This window comes from Podarcis filfolensis, assembly GCF_964270895.1.
Source record: "Podarcis filfolensis genome assembly, chromosome: 7".
NCBI classification, from domain to species: domain Eukaryota; kingdom Metazoa; phylum Chordata; class Lepidosauria; order Squamata; family Lacertidae; genus Podarcis; species Podarcis filfolensis.
The window spans coordinates 50,864,420-50,885,607 of NC_139603.1; the positions used below are offsets into that span (position 1 = coordinate 50,864,420).

General features: G+C 40.6%; 1 protein-coding gene and 1 long non-coding RNA gene across 51 annotated transcripts in view; one reads left to right on the top strand and one right to left on the bottom strand.

Moving 5' to 3' along the window:
• The window catches only part of DTNA (dystrobrevin alpha), a 179,431-nt gene that overhangs the window by 90,375 nt on the left and 67,868 nt on the right, over positions 1-21,188 (top strand). For all 50 annotated transcript variants that reach the window (XM_083622905.1, XM_083622952.1, XM_083622916.1 and 47 more), the window contains 2 exons: positions 5,154-5,221; positions 10,382-10,462. In XM_083622905.1, coding sequence (XP_083479031.1) covers positions 5,154-5,221; positions 10,382-10,462 — 149 coding nt within the window. The remainder of the gene's footprint in view (positions 1-5,153; positions 5,222-10,381; positions 10,463-21,188) is intronic.
• On the bottom strand, positions 643-14,454 carry LOC310766688. The gene is made up of 3 exons (XR_014550360.1): positions 13,541-14,454; positions 4,202-4,246; positions 643-925 (listed from the first exon to the last, which is right to left on the bottom strand). It is a non-coding gene; the product is annotated as an uncharacterized lncRNA (long non-coding RNA).

Genomic DNA, 21,188 nt, shown 5'->3' on the forward strand with positions numbered 1-21,188 from the left:
CCTACCATAGAAATAAATATCATCCCCAGGAAAAAAAATCAATTCAGCAATTAGAAAGAGCTAAAACACCCACACATAAGCTGAATCCATCTAATTGATGTTTGTGTGGCAGAGACTAATATTAAATAAAATTTAGCGAACATTAAAATATGGTAGAAGGATGCTAAAAGGCCTCAGAGAAGAGAAACGTCACTGTCTGGCCCCTAAAAGGCATTAAAGTGGGTGCCTGGTGGAGGGCCGTGAAAATTTGTGTTCTGGGCTTTTTAAACTTGTCTACCCATACACTATCAGAAATCAAAGGGGCACATTGGTTGCCAGATGTTAAGTACATTGGCATTGTTTTCAGCTCTTATACCCACTAGTCAGTTATTTGAAGATCTGCTTCAGGCAGTTTTGTATTTTGTGGAGCAATGAGAAAACATTTTAATGTCCCCCATTATTATTATACAAATATCATATGTTTGGGCCAGAATTTCACCTTTACTTACCCTGCTGGTTATGATGGAAACTGTCAGCAGAGAAACAATAAGTGGTGCCCCAGTCGAAACAATGTAATGATAATATTCTAATATACCACATTTCAGACTCAGAACCACCGAATTATTACAAGGCCAGCAATCCTACCCAACCTAATTCTGTCACTGATCACTTCTTTTAAAGTGAATTTGGTTTTAATCATGCCACCACTAGGCAGTTCAAGAGATCCTATTGACTAAGTAGGAGCTTAATGACATGTGAAATGTTGCAGCCTGCCTTGTAGCCCTGCCTGGCCAAATCAGCAACATGAGAGAATGCAAAAGTCAACACGCATTGTCTTGAGGAAGAGCCTTTTGTCTTCATGATACTTCTCTTTCAGAACTTCATACTCCCTCTCCCTGCAGCTTCACTCTGGCTTTCTTTGGTAGATGTCATGTTTTCCCCTGACCTAGTCAAATGAAATGAAAAGAACCCTGAAGGCAAGGGAGATACAGAACCTTGAGCTGCTATCATATGTGCTTTTCCTGTTATACAGGACACATTGAGCAAGTACATTTAAAACTGGCCTTCCATGAAAGGGTATGAAATGTTGCTGCCATTATGATCAAATCTGCTTTTTAAAAAACACACCAAAACCCACACTTTTCCATTATCCTGAGAGTTACATTTCTAAATGCACCTCTGTGAACAGTACCCTTGGCATTTCTTACTCATATGGTGCAGGGCAGATTGATGTTGACATGTTTTGAAACACACAGAAAACAGGCAGGGCAAATAGCTATATTTCAAAACATTAAGCGTTTGGAAGTAAGAGTTTCCATATTTCTCATAACAATGTTAGCTTGCTTTCTAATGATGTGCTGAGAACAGAGAACACCAATGGGACCTGCAAGTAATGCTGAGAATGTATTGCCCCTACACACAGGAGTATTCTTGCTCAGGTTTGCAGCACGCCAACTGGACCTGCCTCCAGGATAAAAGTTATAAGGGGCTCATGCAGACCATCTCTTCTGCTCCCTGGCCCTAGTATGGTGTGTTTGCCGACCAAAGCTCAACACATTGTGGGTTTTGGAGGCCCCTGAACAGTTCTCATAGGGCTGATGGGGTGTCGACTTTTGAAATTGTTCCTTTTTTAATGTGTCGTGCTTCTCCATGCCTCTGGCTTCATCTGAGAAGGCTGGTATCTCCATCTTATTTCTCAGCTACTACTTCAGTTCCAGTCCTGTTGGCACTCAGCCGAGTTTGTTGTTAGAGGGAATGATTAGCAATATTACCTGTTTGTTGTTGTTTTTCAAAGTTATTTTCATGAACCATTAGAGACCTATAATGAAAGGTAGCACTAGCTCATCTAATGGGCGGTTTCAGTTACTTCTGGAGTATTTCTAGAGGTGTTTGTACAGCTGGCTGTTTGTCAATGTATGTGGATTAGGATTGCCATTTGATATATCCTTCTTGATTTAGAATGGGATTTAGTGACTGCTACATTTTTATCATGTCATTTCTCTAAGCATAAGGGCAGAGTGATTGAATGAATGCTGGTGGTTTCCATTCTAGGTGGTCTCATAAGAACACAGCAAGAGTCCTTCTGGATCAGACCAAAGTTCTATGTAGTACAATATCCTGTTCTCACAGTGACTAGCCAGATTCCTATGAGAATCCTATACCAAGCAGGGCATGAGCACATCAGCACTTTCCCTTATATTCAGATGAACAGTAGCTCTGGTGTTCGAGGTAGCACACAAAATCATGGCTAGTAACTTTTGACAGTCTCATCCTCCATTAATTTTCCTAACCTCATTTTAAAGGAGGCCATCACTGGCTCTTGTGGTAGTCAATTCCATGGTTTAACTATGTGCTGTGTGAAGAAGTACTTCTTTTTGTCTATCTTGAATATTCTAATATTAAGCTTCATTGGATGACACCCCCCCCAGGTCAAGTATTATTAGAGAGGGAGAAAAACTTATCTCTATCCAATTCCTTCTCACCATGCATACTTTTAGATGCCTTTGTCATTTCCTCACTTTCTCACCTTTTTTCCTAAACTAAAAAGCCCCAAGTGTTGTAACCTTTCCACATACAGGAATTGCTTAAGCGCATTGATCCTGTGCCCCTTTTCTGAACTGTTTCCAGCTCTACTTGGTCCAAAGAGAATAGGCCTATTTACCAGTCCCAGTTTCAGATGCAGATCAGAATCAATCAGATCATGTACTTCTCAGAATTTTGCAGTGCAGTTTCAGGTTTAAGACATGTGCACAGAAATGCTTATTTTAAGGAAAATGCATGGAATACATGAAGAATTCATGTAAAAAGTGTATCAAATGTTTAGAATTTCAGTGTGACCTTTTCATGCTTCTGTAAAAGAAAAAAAATACTTAAAAATGGGACATGATAGACCTGTGATTGGGTACATGTGAACTTGACATAAAATAGTTTATAGAGAAATAAAAATAAATGCTGCTTTTATTACCAGCAACACAAGTAGGTCAAAGCATTATTTTCAATCCCATCTTCAAATCTTACAGAATCTCTGGAAGAGTGTGTATAATGGAAAGAACCTGCTGGGATTGTCTCTATATTATTTTGATAGAACAGATGAATCATGAAGATGAAATTTCATTTTTTGTAAGATGTAGATGTTTGAAAAACAAGGCAAAACATGAGGAGTCAGTTACTGAGTTGTTATACTTGGTGTGGATTAACAGCTCTCCTCCCCCCCCCCTCACAAAACCATAGGTAGTTCATCTACATGAGTGCAAACAAATGCTATAAGTGCCTTGCAATTATAAGTAGCCTTAGGAAAGAGCAGGCAGCAATTTTATGATATTGCCAAAGATTAGTGCTGAAATGCTGAAATGTATAGCTGAGAAATACTGCCTGCTGGAGAAATGTTTTATTAGAAGAAATGTAACAAGGGATTCACGATGCAGCTGTAAATCCATTAAGGCAAGTAGGGCTCTGCAATAACCTTTCTCCATTTCAGCTATTAGCTTCAAGGATTGCTGAACTTGGTAACTTTGCAAATGTGGTTTCACCCAACACAGTAACTTAACCTCCTCTTCACCAGCCTGTATCCAGGTCAGAAATAAGGAGACATGACTTCGCTAAAATGAGTACGGCATCATCTATTTTGTATCAGAATTTATTTTATGTGCACCAATCTGCTACTGGAAGGCATAAACATTAAAATGTTACATCCTTGATATCCTTCTGGAGTTTTTTTTCTAGATAAGATAGTTGCAAGAGCTGAAGCCAGCTGCAGTATAATTTTCTGTTCATGTTTTCTTAAGTCAAGTGAGGAACCTTTTTGGCTCTGTGAACCAGATCCTTATCAGAATTGACCTCATAGGTCCACCCAGCTGTCAGTCATGTGACATCATCATAATACCCTATGGATGACAGATGAGTAGCCCTGCCTGTTTGTCAAAATCCCTTGCTAGAGCAATGTTAAAATGGAAGAGGAAGGTGCTTCAGAGACCAGTTTGGCAAACTGCTCCCTGAACCACCTCCCCTCTCCTTTAAAAGTCATTCCAGGTGTGACTTCTTTGTGCAGCAATGGGGGTGGGGGGGAGTTTGCTTTCTTTCGCTATTGGCACTTTTCCCCAAGGAACAGGCACGTGCACTAAGAGCAAGCAAACCCAGTAGTTTTCACCTTCTTTTGGTTGTGTCCATCTGTTCCAAGGAGAAACAGGCATGCACACCAAACTGAGCAGGATTTAACAACCACCTGTCAGATGTTAAGTGGGAGTTAAATCCTGCTGGGAACAGGCACCTGCAAAAGAACAGAAGTGATGTCAGCTAATTGAGAGGTTGCTGTGGTTTGCAGAAAATGATCTCACAGGCCAAATTGGACCCATTGGGTAAGCCAAGACTGGCCTTTGACCCAGAGGTTCCTCAACCCCTGCCTTAAGTCTACGTGGTCAGCAAATTTCAACATACAGTAATGTGTTCTGTCCAGTCATTCTTGCTATAATGGTCACCACAAAGGAAGCTTGCGCCTTTTCAAGTCCGTATGGTTTTCAAATTTCCTCACATTTTTATAAAACAGTGGTACCTCAGGTTACGAATTTAATTTGTTCTGGAGGTCTGTTCTTAACCCGAAACTGTTCTTTATCTGAGGCGTGCTTTTGCTAATGGGGCCTCCCACTGCCGGTGCACCACCAACTGTTCTCATCCTGGGGCAAAGTTCTCAACCCAAGGTACTACTACTGGATTAGTGGAGTTTGTAACCCAAAGTGTTTGTAACCTGAAGAGTTTGTAACCCGGGGTACCACTGTAGAAGAATTATTATCTGTTTAAAATAGACATCAACCCATGGTAAAAAGCCTAGTAGGGACAACTCAAATGCAGTATTTCACATTGACTGCCTGTGAAAAGGGTTTAGCAGTTCATCTTAAAACAAGAGGCACCCTGAGCAAAATGATGAAATGGTATGTTTAAAAGTTGGCACTGATACTTTCAAACAGAACCAAACATTATTCTTTGGAAGAGACAATGTTAGAAGAAAGGAGGTGCTTGAGGGCAAAATCTAAATCATACATTGTTGACAAAGATATCCCCAGTGTTCTTTGGATATATAACAGGGGGGAAATAGTACACTGGAACATTTCAGACATTTTTGCAAATGTGTTCAGCTTACGAATGATTCTGAAGATATGTTTAATATTTTTGTTGTCTAGAATGATTGAAGACTGTGGGAAAAGAGGAACCACCATGGCAGAAAGGAGACAGCTGTTTGCAGAAATGCGTAAGTACTGTGGCATTCTTCCCCCCAGTAGATGAATTCTTTCTTGCAAAAGACCAGCAAGACAGAATGTAACTTTGGTAAATATTGCATGGATTTGTGCCTTGGGCAAATAGGCAGTTGTTCTGCAAAACAGTGGCTTTAAAGTGCTTTAAAAGTGCTTTTAGTGTGAGGCAAGTTGCAAGAATGTGTACTTAATTGACCTAATGCTGTCTTTTTGTAGTTCTGTGGATTATTTAAAAGCTGGTTTTCTACCATATCAGTTACTGCTAAGAGATCCAAGGTGAGGAGATTTGAGAGGGTGGGGGGAGAGGGCTTGGAGAGAAAAAGGAGTGTGAGCAATCATAAGCACTGGCTCTCCTTTACCGCATCAAATGTCAAGCATATTTGGTGATCCTCTTTACTGTGGATGCCCTGTACTTTTGAGCCCTAGACTGAAATCTTCCTAGCTTTACTAAAGTGTCTCGGTTTTCATTTTCTTAATTAAAGTATGTTAACACTGTCCTGATTAGAAATGCCTTCTGTCACTGAGGAATGACAAGTGCCAATCCCTGGATGCAACTTTAATTTCAAATAAATATGCTGAGCATTGTCATCCTAGCGTGTAAACTGTTTTGTAAACCTTGTGTTTGTTTTTGTATCAGACGTGTGAAGTTGATCATGATTATTTCCATTTCACAAATGAGCAATTGAAGCAGAAATATAGTGATATGTCAGAACCTAGCCCATATTTCCACTGTGGAAGTCATATGCAGGTCTTTTCAAGTCAAAGCCAATAGTCTCTTCATTGTACTCACTTATAATAGGAGAAAAGTGAAGCTTTATCACTTTTTCTCCATTCAAAATGGTCTCTACCAGAGAGCGTGAGGCAACCTTGGCTATATTGTTCAATCCAGCAGGTCTTTACAGAACCATGATATATAAAACTGGATAATACAAGTTGGATTTAGGGTGATTGCAAATGTTGGTGATTATAAACATACATTAAAAAAACTGCTTTCTAGTTAACCAAAGAAGCTCTCAAGAAGTAGAGAGCTTCAGAAGCTGAGATTCTTGATGAGCTGACTGCTAATCAAGAGGGTCTCTCCTCTTTTGCCAGATTAGATGCCAATATGTTGGTTGCTTTACAGAGTAAAGCTACCTTTACCTTCTAGGAACAAGGACCACAAGTAACTGAAGCTGACAGTACTATGTTTAAATAAATGTTGCAATGGGTTGGATCCAGACAAAGTTGGCTGAGGTTAGTTCTCATGTAAATTAATTGTGCCATTGAATTAAATGGGACCTAACTTCAGCTAAAGGGACACGGGTGGTGCTTTGGGTTAAGCCACAGAGCCTAGGACTTGCCGATCAGAAGGTCGGCGGTTCGAAACCCCACGACGGGGTGAGCTCCCATTGCTCGGTCCCTGCTCCTGCCAACCTAGCAGTTCGAAAGCACGTCAAAGTGCAAGTAGATAAATAGGTACCACTCCGGCGGGAGGATAAAACTGTGTTTCCGTGTGCTGCTCTGGTTCTCCAGAAGCGGCTTAGTCATGCTGGCCACATGAACTGGAAGCTGTACACAGCTCCCTCGGCCAATAAAGTGAGATGAGCGCCGCAACCCCAGAGTCGGTCACGACTGGACCTAATGGTCAGGGGTACCTTTACCTTTAACTTTAACTTTAATTTCAACTACCGGTAACTTACAGCTTGAAGCACATTTAGCTGAGGGTCTGTGTAAAGCTTGGCATAAGCTAAAGCCATGGTTCCCCAGGGACCACATGAACATTGATTATGGTTTTGGTGGACCACTTAATGATTTCTCTGCCTGTTGTAGCAGTGGTAATGCTCTGTGATAAATGCTGTATGGTTTTTGGTTGAATTCAAATTGTAATACAATAAAAGAAATAAAAGAAGCAATAAAAATACTATTTGAAATCAATATTTAATGCGGACATGCCATGGATCACCTGAGTGAACCTTGTGGACCGCTGGTGGACCATAGACCACAGTTTGGGAACTCCTGAGTTAGAAGAAGAGCTAGATCTACTTCTAATAGAATGTGAATGGATATGGGAAAGGGCCGTTTCCACTGTCTTTGACTTAGCAAGTTTCACACAGAATCATAGAGTTGGAAGGGACCCTGAGGATCATCTAGTCCAATGCCTTCAATACAGGAATATGCAGCTGTCTCATACAGGGATCAAACCTGTGTTATCAGCACCATGCTCTAACCAACTGAGCTATCCAGGCTCTGCTAGAACACTGCTGCTTGAACCCTGACCAGTTGGAACTAACCCTGTTTCAGCAGAATGAGCTTAACTGAGTTTTAAGATGTGATGCAGAAGTTACTGGTGAAGATAGTCCATGATGGCTGATCTTTTATTTCTGCAAAGAGGACGCTCTTCGATCTGCCAACAATAGTCTCTTACGTTTTGCACATCACTGTTCCCCATTTGATGTACAAAGACAAGATTGTAATTGGCACGAAGGTCAAAGGCCATGAGGGGTTCTAATAAACAGAACACCTTCCATTGAGCTGGCACCTAATTAATAATAATAGGAGAGACAGATGTTTCCTGATACATACGTTGAAAAGTGAATGTATCCACTCTAAGTTGTTGCTGGCTTATCCTATCTATTAGAAATACAGTTCTGCTGAGCACAAAACACCAGCCAGCTCTTACAGTGTATTACTGTATTTTGTCTACAAACTGTTAATCATCATGGCACATGAAACCATTTTTTTTATAAAAAAAATTACATTGTTGCTTATTCATCTGATAACTTGCTTTTCGTTGTTCTTCAGCATCCAGATCGGAAGTCTTTCATTTGTAGAAAAAAATGTTGAGCGGTAGCCAAAATACAAATAACAATGATAACAAAACTACATTCATCTGGGACAGAAGCAAAAATCACAATCCTTTTTGTTTCTGGATGTATGCCAACAAAAGCTGCTTTTTTTACCATGGGTTTCTCATTCAGTAATACAATTGAGTGATAAGCAAACAGAATCATTAGGCAGAATCAGGTATCTGGCTGACAGATAAAGAACAGAAGAGTTTGCTTGATGAAGCCAATGGCCCATTTAGTCCAGCATCCTGTCTCACAGTGGCCAGCCAGATGCCTGTGGGAAACCCACAAGCAGGACCTGAGGACAACAGCACTCTGCCTACCTGTGATTCGCAACAACTGATATTCGGAGGTATACTGACTCTTGACAGTGGAGGTAGAACATGGCCATCATGGCTAGTGTCTGTAAATAGCCTTGTCTCCCATGAATTTGTCTAATCCTCTTTTAAAGCCATCCAAGTTGGTGGTCAACACCATGAGAGCAAGTTCCATAGTTTAACCACGTGCTGAATGAAGAAGTACTTTCTTTTATCTGTCCTGAATCTTCCAACATTCATCTTCAGTAGATGTCTACTAGTCCTGGTGTTACGAGAGTGTGAGAAAGACGTTTCTCTATTCATTTTCTCCATACCTTGGAGAACTTCCATTGTGTCACTTCTTACTCGCCTTTCCTCTAAACTAAAATGTCCCAAACACTGCAAGCTTTCTTCACAGGGGAGTTGCTCCTGTGATGGAGGAACACTCAAGAGAAGTTTCTACCACCCACTTTCTTGCTGCCAGTGGGTCATACTCTGTGGTAGTTGCTGCTATCACCCTCCCACTTACTCTTGCAGCCCAGATGGGAGAGGAATGGATATATGACTCTTGATAGGAATGGGAATGTTTCTTTTAAAAAAAAAAAGGAAGGAGGAAAGTAAATTTGAGTATTGCGCTGTGTTTGTCACTTGAGCTGAGGGAAACAGCTGGGACCACTAGAAGGGGTCTTCCAAGCAAAGTCTTAGTCCACCAAGGATAAACCATCTTGTGGGGAAATGAAAAACTTTGAGGATGAGACGGTAAATAGTTCAAGGGAACTTCTGGCAGGGACAGATGGCATTCAAGTAGCCAATTGGTAAAAGGATCTAGTTGAGAATGCTTGGCAGATGGAGAAGAGAAAGGAGAAAAGTAGGCAAAAGTGTAGTGAGCAGAACTGGGAGAGAGGAGAAATAATGGTGCTTCTTTCTCTCTTTTTCCTGACATGGAAGCTTGATATTTCATGGCCAGACATATTTGCTTCCTGGGCTATAATCATAAAGCCAAAATAGAGGGGGCTTTTTCATTTTACCAATAATATTTATTTTTTAGATCCTTTGATAAGTCTTTCAATTTCTTATTGACACACAAACAGAACTTTCCCCTTAATTTGTCTCCAATCTCTTGTTATGATCCGTTCCCTGAAGTATCGTGATGTGCACATGCTGTGATCTTTTTCTCAGGAGAGTATCAATCAATCAATCAATCCGAACTTGTTAAATGTCATTAGTGCATTCAGAATTTGTCCTATCTTTTTTAGTTTTACAAAGGATTATGTGTATTTTTCTTGGAAAGGCTGTTTGCAAGGCCTTTGTGTTTTTGTAGGGTCATGCAAATCAGCTAAATATAATGCTTCCCAGCTTCATTAAACTCGACTTTGCATATTTTCCCCACAGCTGCAATTGCTCAAACTGGCTGTCCGAAGTCTCCTCTCTCACATGCATATGCAAAGCAGCTTTATAAACAGCAACACTTTAAAAACCACTAAATTTGGCTTAATGAAAAGGTAGCAGAGGCCTACCTTTTGACTTTTAATTATCCAAATACAAGATGCTTCCAGAAAGGTTGTTGCATGACCCTCCTTCCCATTTGCCCCGTAATTTTTTTATTTTGTACTCCTACCTCCTCGTACAAATCTTACACCTAAATATATGGTTTGCAGCTAAAATAGATTAGTAGTTTGCATGTCTGATATCTTATTCTGAACTGATTCTCATCAGTTGTGGGTATTTGTTGTAAACTTCATAGTTAAATATTAAAATTACACAGTGTTGTCCTAGAATTGGAGCACAGCCATTTTGTTTTTTAGCCTGTGGTTAGATCAGATTGTGTGTTTTTTTCTGAATGACAGATACAGAAGGTTTATTCTTTATCCACTGCTAAACTATTTTTAACACTGCATTCTTCCCATTCTCTCTAGTTAGAAAAGACAGCCTTGAAAATGCTGAAGGGAACATTTCTTTGTTTTCTCTCTTTTGTCTGTGAGGTACATGCACAAATTGCAGCTATCATAGCATATGCATAATTTTCTGCCACTAGGGGCTCAAGATCTGGATCGCATCCGTTTATCCACCTACAGAACAGCATGCAAGCTTAGATTTGTACAGAAGAAATGCAACTGTAAGTATGCCACTGGTTAATTCGAATTACCATCATTAATCTTATCTTCCACTTTAGAGTTGTGTTTGTTCCCCAGTTGAAATGCAAATAGGAATTTATTTTAATACGCAAGATGCTAATATGAACACCTGGTTCTCCAGAAGAGCATGTTATTACACTACTGCTAATTATACTTTAAAGTTTAAATGTTTGCATGTGGATGAGGGTAAGAGAGAGTGGGTGGAGCTTTTTAAGCACATCTACTTTTCCCTTATCAAAATGATGAGATGAACTATAAAATAAATAACCCCCCCCCCTTTTTTGTTTCTTTTCAACACGATTAGATTTGTTCATCTTACCTCTAAGATTACCTTGTGCAGCTGGGTGGAACTTATTTTAAGCATCTACAGTCCCAATAGATACTAATTTTTACCTTCAGAATTTTCATTATTAGAATGGAAAGCAAATTTTAAGTGGTAAACAGGTCATTATAACAAGCCATTCTTAAGAATGCTACATCCTCCTTATACCATTATTTACAGCTTTTATATAATATTTTGCATATTATAGGACCAAAACAGCTCCTGAAATAATTAACATGGCGTTGATGGCATCTGATTATTTTTGTGTATGTATGGTGAGAGCCAGTGTGGTGTAGTGGTTAGCGTGCTGGATTAGGACTCGGGACGCCCAGGGTTCAAATCCCCATTCAGCCATGAAGCTCACTGGGTGACCTTGGGACAGTTACTGTCTCTCAATCTAACCTACCTCACAGGGTTGTTGTGGGGATTAAATGAGGAGGGGAGAACCATGTGTGCCACCTTGAGCTCGTTGGGGGGAAAGGTGGGATATAAATGCAATTAATGCATAAAATAAATTATGGTAACTCTGCAGATCTGAAGGATGTGTCTCTGGGATTTGCTAGAGGGAAAGCTCCCATATTGACTCTGCTTCCCAAATGGAATATGAGAACTTCCTAATAAGTAAGATTCCGTGCACTGCATACCCTGTACTTAATATTGGCATATGTCTGAATCCGGTGATATTCTGCATGCCTGCTTATCTTATTTATATAAAAAAACCCAGAACTTATTTCTTTAGGTATTATTGGAGGATACAAAAAAGGGTGAAGCCAGCCAGCCTGCTTGCTTCATCAGAGCTGCTGAACTCAGTAAACCCCTTTGCTGTTGTCCTATACATGAGTGTAGCTGTACTGATCTGTTGTGTATTCATTTAAGTAAATAGAACTACAACAATAGCCGATAGGAGGCAAATGGGGCAAGTCTGTCCTGTGATGTGTATCCATTTCCATTCTAACAGGTTGCATGTGTATATCCAGCATCTAGGGTGGTTGTGTAATGGACAAAATGCCTTTATTAGTTAGTTGTTGCCAGTCAAGTACCTTCTGCCTTTCTCCAGACATGTCTCTGCCACATCTGTTGCTTTATACTGATGTAGTTACACTATATCCATTGATCATTCACAATAGTACTTAAACACTAGCTCAGTGCCCTGGTCTGCGTTGCCTCATCAGTAAATGCCACAATTTGTTGCTGTGTGGTCTGTGTGCTGGATTTTACAAGCTCATTTGCCAGTGAAAGAACTCACATCAATAATTATATAGAGAGTCCTATGGCCTGATTATGTACCTATTTTTTTGTAATGGGCTTTACAGTTTCAGTCCTTGACACAGGACTGCAGCCTGAGTACTAACATATTCAGCTGTACTCCATTGCTTCAAAGCAATTTGAGGATTTTTTATTCTCAGCAGGCAGCTAAAACGCACACCGCTCCTTAGCTACTTCCTTTTACTAGACTATAACCACTTTTATAAATCCAGGTTCACCCACAACTTGTACTCCATACATATCGCCAAGATTCTAGAAGAGTATTCTCAGCACACTGATGACAAATGCACAAAAGCTATCTGCCACAGGATTTGGTGATGGGTGGCTTTAAAAGAGCTTTTGACTGTTCATGAACACCTAGTACTTGCAGTGTGTGTGTGTGTGTGTGTGTGAAATATCACATTGCCTTACATTTTTCAGAAGGTAAATTTAAAATTCTTTGGTTTTCCAAAAGCAGTTTATATGCTTCCTTATCAATTAGACTTAGCAAGCTAAGTTGTCCAGTCACAAAAACAACAGCAGATTTGAATTCCTCACACCCAAAAACATATTTTAAAGACCACTCATTGAAGAAATCTGCAAAAATTAAGTTTCACCCCCTAAAATGACACATACCTTACAAGCTAATAAGCCTTGACTTGACATCATAATTTGCTGTGAGCAAAACAAACCATAATCTCCAGTTGAAATGTACCACTAGGTCAATTATCAAATGCCACTATGCCATGGTTAGTTGCTCCTGCACATCCAAGGAAATGAGCGAAGTGAGAGCCAATGTCAGCTAATACATTGGTATAAATATAACATGTATAGTTAACCTTTGGCCCTCCAGATGTTGTTGAACCACAACTGCCATCATCTCTGCCCATTGGCCATACTTGTTGAGGCTCATGGGAATTGTAGTTCAGCAACATCTGGAGTGCCAAAGTTCCCAACACGTGAAATATAACAAATCTAGGAAATACACAATCATCACAATATAATTTTACTGCAGTATTTGAGGTTGGTCATGCAGCTTAGATTTAATGGATAGGTAGTTGAAGCAAGCAGTAGATGCCATTCATGGTTATGGAAACACATGTCAAAACTTAAGTAGAGAACAGTTAGGGTTCAGTAGTTTAGGTGCTAAGATAGCAGGATCATGAACAACAGAACTGAGTCGAAAATGAGAAGTGTCAACTTCTATAGCCTGAAGCACTGTATGAACACCAGAATTCTGGATTTCCAGAAATACCTTCTTCCTCAGCATAAAATGTTTCATTTGCTGAAAACTACGGCTTTTCGGATTTTATTACTTGTAGCAGTTATTAAAAAGCATTTAGGATGATGAAATCTCAAGCACACATATGATCTCTCTGTGGACCACAGCAGCGGAGGCAGAGCCTAACAACATACCATAATCAAAACTCCATTATACAATTAAACAGTACTGTACGGCTGGAAAACAACCTCCATCCTTGGTGGGCCTTACTCATTGTGCTGCATAGTTATTCTCCAGTGCTGGCTGTTGAAAAAGCAAGGCTGCTCATTTCCCTAGATCAGAATAAACAGTTGGCAGTTGAAAACCTTGGATTTAAAGCCAGGCTGATGATTCTAATATGGGGTTTAATTAGAGCTGACAAACCGGGAGTTCATATCCCTGATGGTTTTTAATTTGGCACCTTGGGGGTTTCAGTGTTGTTTTTCTCCTCTGTTCTCTTTTGAATGAAATACTTTTTGCTGTGTCTCATCAGGAGAACAATACAGCTGTTTTCATGGGGAATGGCGGAGTGTGATGACCGCGGAGGCGACCTTGTTAACTTCCACGCCTTCCCCAACTCTAATCCTTCTCTTCCTCATACTCTTCTGCTCAGTTCAAATAGTAGCTAGGCCTCAGAGGCATGTAGGCTAGTCAGCTTCAATTTCTTACATACCTCAGGGCCTCTTTCTCTTCTGCCTGTCACTTTATGTTAGCCTTGTGTCCCACCCTGTCTAATGAACAATAATTCACATCTGTAAATTAAATGCAAGTGCTATTAAAGATGTACTCACTTCAGATATTTTTAAACACATCATGCTCTGGGCCAGCCTCACATCAGTGGCTATTATATCATCAAGCCGGCAGCAAAGGAACTAGAATCAGAGTGTTAGACTAGGATGCAAAAATGAAGTTCCAATATGGATTTGCAGCCCATGCTTTTTAAACCAGTTTCCTAGGTGCGGTTCAATCCTATGCAGTTCTGAAGCAAATAACATTTACATCACTTGCACTCAGCTCACGATAGGACAGGATCCTTGTTCTCCAATTTACCTGCATTCCTTGCAAAATCAGTTCTTTGTCTTTTGTTGCTAAAGGGATGCAGTCAAAATAAATGAACATAAATCCAAGGTGATGGGGGCTAAGCTGTGTGGCAGGTGGTGAGGATTTGTGGCATTCCTGTTCTAAGTTCCACCATACTTTAAAAGTTATAGTCTAGCGTCACCCTTACAGTATAATGACATCAGTAGTAATTTCTTTTAACTTGGAACAGAGTGTAATGTTCTCTGATTACCTAGTTCTTTCATTTATTTACTATGCCTCTGTTTTTGTGTCCATCAAATAATCTCATTTTCCTCTCTTCCCTGAAAATGTCTTTGTTTTGGATTTGCAAATCATCTTCACATTGTGTAAGATTAAAAATATCTATTTAAGATACCCAGACTCTTACTCCACCTAGGGGTTCAGGGAACATCATCTAAAATTGCTGTTGCCGTGTTCCAACAGAGTATAAACTTATATATAAATGTCAGTGTGCATAATATTTTACCCAAATCCCGTTTATTTCTTGCTTTTCTAATTTATATTATTTCCATTTATTGCTGATAGCCCAAGATATTTTTGTGTTAACCGAAACTGTTCCTCTATTCTATTGCTTGCTACTGTCATCCAGTGGATTTGATGATGCAGCTTACAATTTTCCTGAGGTGCTACTGAGGCAATAAACATTGGATTCTAGTATTAGTCAGGGAATGAGGATGGATGGGTGAAGTATCAGTAGAGAATGATGCAGTGTAACTCTAAACATATTTATTTGGAAGTAAGTATTTTTAAAGACGCGGGTAGCGCTGTGGGTTAAACCACAGAACCTAGGACTTGCCGATCAGAAGGTCGGTGGCTCGAATCCCCGCGACGGGGTGAGCTCCCGTTCCTCGGTCCCTGCTCCTGCCAACCTAGCAGTTCGAAAGCACAAAGTGCAAGTAGATAAATAGGTACAGCTCCGGCGGGAAGGTAAACGGCGTTTCCATGCACTGCTCTGGTTTCGCCAGAAGCAGCTTAGTCGTGCTGGTCACATGACCCAGAAGCTGTATGCTGGCTCCCTCAGCCAATGAAGCGAGATGAGCGCCGCAACCCCAGAGTCGGTCACGACTGGACCTAATGGTCAGGGGTCCCTTTACCTTTACCTTATCTTTAAAGTCAGTTGAACTTCTTGGAAAACATGGTTAGCATTGAACTGTTAGGGACTCACAGCTTTACAAACATTATTTGACTACCATATAATCTGCAGCCGAGTTTACATTTATTCTAGTTACTTCAATATATTCCTTTAAATCACATACATTTTCTGAATGTGGGTTGGGTAGGTTTGCCAGATAAAATTAATTATGTTATTGATAATGTACTGTAACAGTAATTAAGTGATATATTTGCAGCTGAGCATAATGATGTATACAACCCAAAATGGACAGGTGTCAATTTCAAAAAGACTGACCCTACCCAACAAGATGTAGCCCAGTGGAACAGTGTGATTTGAATGTATTGAGTTGGTTTAGTAGCAAACAAAACATCAACCAAATTCCCCAGTAACCTTGAAGTTTACTGCTTCTTCAGACCCAAATGCTGGTTACTTTTTAGAATGCAGTTTTACTGGTTGGGTTACAGAAACTTAATGTCTGGTTAACTCAAGTTCAGAATGGCACTTCTTTCATTTCTGCTTGGTCAGTTAGTGTCTTGGTTCTATTATTCATGTCTTTCCTATATATTAATGTTTCGTTTTTTGTATCATTAGGCTGTTCAGAACTGATGCATTATCTTTGTAATCATCACAATTTTGTAAGGTAGGCTAGTATTATTATTCCCATATTACAGAAGTAGGGTTAAGGGCAGTGAGAAAAGCCTAAGGGCACCTAGCAAGTTTATGAATGAGATGAGATTTTAACTGTGGGCAGCTCATTTCACAGTTCAGACTTTACTAGCTAGGACTGCTGTGTGCCTGACTCAGTAACACTGTAAATTAGAAATGGGGTGAAATCATGACCAGCATTTGACAGGTCAGTTGCCATAATAACAATTCTCAATAAAGCATTTTTTTCTTCTTTCGCCTCCATAATTTCTTATTTAGTCATCCTGAGAAAATGAGAAAGCTAACTCTGTAACCAATCTATACAGACATTGGTGAAAATACAAATATATTTTCCCCCCTTTGAAACAGCAGATTTCTTAAGGGAACAGCAGAAATCCATACGCCTTGGTTTTTGTTAATTTGATGCAATACGAATATATGGTTAATATGTAAGAGCACATATATGTGGCGCTTACTAAAATATGCACACTGCCATCTAGTGGCTAGTAATGTAGCTTTCTCTAATCTGCATTACCTCATCCTCAGGAAGTGGTATAGAACTCAATATCTGAGGCAGGCTCTTGACAAAATGCAAGTGTTTCCTCTTTCATATGAAATCTCAAGCTGCTACTGGTTAAATACTGCTTGACCTTTCAGTATTTTCCAAGCAAGGCTTGCTAATTTTATTGAGTGTTGTTGCTTTAATATACTTTCCATCAAATTATTTTGGACAGAAGTTAGGGAAACAGGCCTGTAAATTCCTGGATTGTCTGAAATCCCCTTAAACAATGGTAGTCTACTAATTCTCCGACATGGATGCCAGTCCTAGCAAGCTTATATGTTTTAAGCAAAAACTATTCTGAGCTCTTAGAAATGTTGAGTGAAAGCCATCTGGTCCTAATGACTAACTACAGTAGTTGTTTTAGTTTGTGAATGAACACCACACATGTATTCCTTGCCAGCTGTATTAGACTGCTATTCAGCTGCACTCACTGAAAAGCTGGTTCATGTGTGGCTGTCTCTCACACACCTTTGTCTGAAGTCTGGAGACAAATTGGGCTATTATTAAATTTAAGCCAATCTCAGCTGAGCCACTGGAAGCCAACTGTGGGTATGGGAGTTGTAATGGAAGACCCATTGCAACTTTTCTTAGGAAGAAGAAAAACATTCTTGCTTGTTATTCACTGACCTGTGTTGTGAAGCAAAGAATAATACAAGGAATTCGCTTGACTTCCCAGCTTCATTCTGCAAGTCTTATAAGGTGCTTTGTGAGGGCTTGGCACAAAGAAAGTAAATGCTTTTCTTGTGCACCCAGTTTTCAACCTTGTCTCTTAATGGTCCTACTGCTTCTCTGGCTGGTTTCTATCTTCTGGAGTATTTAAATAATTGTCTATAGTTTCTATGGCTTCCTTAAGTGCCCTAAATATGTAGTCCTTCAGAGGTATGTGTGCACACCACAACACAAAGGGCCTACTCTAATGTTAGGCAGGATAGGATGACTGCCTCAGACAGCTGGTGATGAGTGTGGAGCAGGGAATCCTGGCAAATGGCTGGAGGAAAGAGCTATGAGAGGAGGCCAAGCGGCCTGCCCTGTGCCCCATAAACTAGCCTGATGCTCTCAGGTGCAGTGGGAGGGTGTGGTCAGCGGCAAGTCTGGCTGGATTCTGTACAAGGAATTGCCGGGGGGTGCTATCTTTTCCTCAGGTAGCAAACATCTCTTGATACAGCCCTGGATACAAATAGATATGTCCTTGAAGTTTGTACAGCACTAATCTACATTCCTGAACAGGTGGTTTTAAACCAAAAAGTGATTTCCTGTTCGTTCATAAGAGCAGCTGAAGTACACACATCCAAGATTCCTCTGGCTGCACATGTGCTTCAAGCTGAGAGGAGGCTCACATAGCTTTGTAGACTTCTAGCCAAAATGCTTTTATATAATTCTTCTCTCCTTCATGCTGCTCATAACACCCTCGTTAAAGCCATTTAGGGAGCTTTGTGGCTTAGGACTGATTTCAGTGTGGGATGAGATCAAAATTCTCAGGATTTTGTCTCAGAATAGGAGCTGGGGCAAGGTTTCATGAAAGCCGCCGCTCCGCCCTTCCCACCTTTCTGTGGTCTTTGAGGTGGTGGTGATAGTGCATTTGCACACATTTCTACTGCTGTGTAACATTTACCCCTAAGACATAAGCCTGGAGTGAGGGCAGGAATATTTGCTCTTCTCAGCTTTGGGCTTGGCCGCCATCATTGCCTAGTCAAATCTCACTGCCTGTGTGGCATAATCACAAAGCCGATTTGGGGTAAGTGCAATGCTTGCTGCCCTCACTGTGGGTAAAAATGTTAAAGGGGAAGTGGCTCCAGCAGCAGGGAAAGCACAACCCCCTGTCACCAGCATAGGCATAGCCAGGATTGGGGTGGGGGGCAGGCCTTTTGTTAGGGGGGCAGAACCTCAGTTAGCCATGTATTTTTATTGATTTTTATTGATTGGGGGCAGCTACGCCCCCCTTGGCTACTCCCATGGTCACCAGCAAGTAGGGAAAACACTTGAATCTAGGTTTACAAGACCTCCTGGAAAAAAGATTTAAAGGGATGGTTTTCATCAAGCAAGGCCTGATGTCAACTGGGTTTCCCATCTCCAAGTATTCTTACAGTGCAAGGGGTTGGACTAGATGGTTCTCAGGGTCCCTTCTAACTCTACAATTCTATACCACACTCTGCTGTCCTACCATGGTCCTACTGACCACCTGCTAAGAGTTCATATAGGAGGAAAGTGGTTAGGGTTTGAAGAAGCTCTCTCTCGCTCTCTCTCTCTCACACACACACACACACAGAGAGAGAGAGAGAGAGAGAGAGAGATGTTACACTTTAGGAATGTTTGTGACATACTAGTGAGACTGAAAAGACATCATAGTATGAATTGCATCATAGTAGGGCATCCTAGCAACCAGTAGCTTGCTATGGTGAAAAAAAAGCCAGTCTTTCCTTGCAGCTGGTCTTTCCTAGCAGCAAGGTTTGCTTTCTGCAGGGTGCAGGATCTGTGTGGCCCTGCCCAATGGTTAGAAGCTGAGCAACAACTGCACAGAATCTTGTCTGTGCTGTGCAGCCTCTAAATCAAACTGGAAAGATCGACCTACAGGGCAGGCAAGCAAATATTCATTGTCTCTCCCCTCCCCTTTTATTCCCTGCATTAGGTACGTTTCTGTATAACATTGTGGGTGGGTTGAATTAATTTTTAAGAGAATAAAGGAAGTTGTGTTGATAATCTCTGCTTCTTCTGATGTAATTACTGTTTTCTAACCAAATATATGCCCTCTTCTGTACAGTGGAGAGATTGCAGGAAGTGTGTAAAAGGTAACTGCTAAGTTTCTGTAGCTTCTTTCATTCTTTGTAATCTCTTCAGACATAAATCCTTTGAGGATTGTGTATGAAACAGTAATGCAGTAGCTTATTCATTCATTCATTCATTCATTTGGATTGTATCTTCATCTTATATTTAGTTAGAGGCATTGTATGATAAATGAATAGGAAAAATCCACCCCAAAGGTCACCAGACTATGCCATATAATTCCTGTTAGGCGAACAGTTCAGTTGAGTTTGAGTTCCATATTGGCCGTAGATCCTAAGAAAAAAATGTTACAACACAATGCATAATGGGGTGGACAACACAACTCACAATTTGTAGATAGTTACAATGAGCAAGAGCTCAGCCAGCCAAAATTAGTTTTCATTACAGCAGTCACAGATGATAGCAATTTACAACAAGAGATTCAATAGAAGCAGCATGAGATTTGGATAATGCTAAAGTGTGAGATGCTGACTTAATGAGTAATTCTTTATATCAATTATCTGATCATTTCAAGATCTGACTGGTTTCCCTTACCCAAAAGCAGTTGGGGAAGAAACATGTTTCTAACCAATATATAAGCAGAGTATTTTTTTAAATCCAAATGTTATGAGATCCTCAGTTTCTCCCATGTCACAAAAGCATAGGCCAAATCTAGACATAATGTAAAGATGTGAGCCTATGCTAGGCTTGGGCTCAGGAGCTGCCTCTTCCTCCTCGTCGTCCAGTATCTGCTGCCCTCTCCAACGCCACCACCCTCTGCACCTTCGCCAGAGGGGGTACCCAGAAGAGGACCACCAGTGATGGCCTAAAGGTCTGGGAGAGGTTCATACAGGATAGCCATGGTGACAAGAAATTGTACGCAGGCAAGAATATTGGGCTTGTGGGGGGGCTTCAAGAATAAGGTCTGACAGACTGCCTACCCCCCCTTTGTTTATAATGCTTTGCAACAGCTGTGGTGCAGATGGCGATGACTGGGCAGGCAGCACCCCGCTTCACTTCTGCAGCGAGATTAGGCCCAGTGAATAAAAAGAGACCCAACTGCTAAGTAACCATTTGCAATTCTGTTCTGTCCATAAAGAGGCCGCTCAATTCTTTTTACAGGCTGGTAACTTTTGTGAGCTTTTTTAGAGGCTGTGCCATATTCAGTTGGGTTTTCCTTACCATTTAAAGTGTTCTCATTAACAAGATGGGAGAGAACAAAACAAGTTTGAAGTCTCAGTTTATTTATTCAGTAAGCAGAGTTTAAAGAGCCTGCAGCAAAATACAATCCACCACTGGAAACCCTTGGGGCAAGAGAGAACTAAGGGAGACCTTCCGTGTTTTTATTCAGTAGACAGATTTTTAAAAGGCTGCATGCCCAGAATGACTGGTGAGGGGCATCTATTGGCCCAAAGGTTTTCTGTTGTGTCTCCATTTATTTCAATAGACATATCTGGGTTTTGCAAGATTTTTTTTATTGATTACTTGCAAAAACCCTTGAGATGTCGAGTATCCAAAGGAAATGTTTGCAAAAGCCTGATTGTTTTTAAGCTTGAACACAGTGATGTTAATGCATCCTTACAAATTATCTCCCCCCACAAAGCCATTGTTAGCACTCCTGGGTGGGGTGGGGGTGTAAAACACAGGCACCAGGCTTATGGGATTTTTTGCCAATTGAGATCCAGCAGGCGCCTTCGGGGTCAAATTTTAAACGCCTG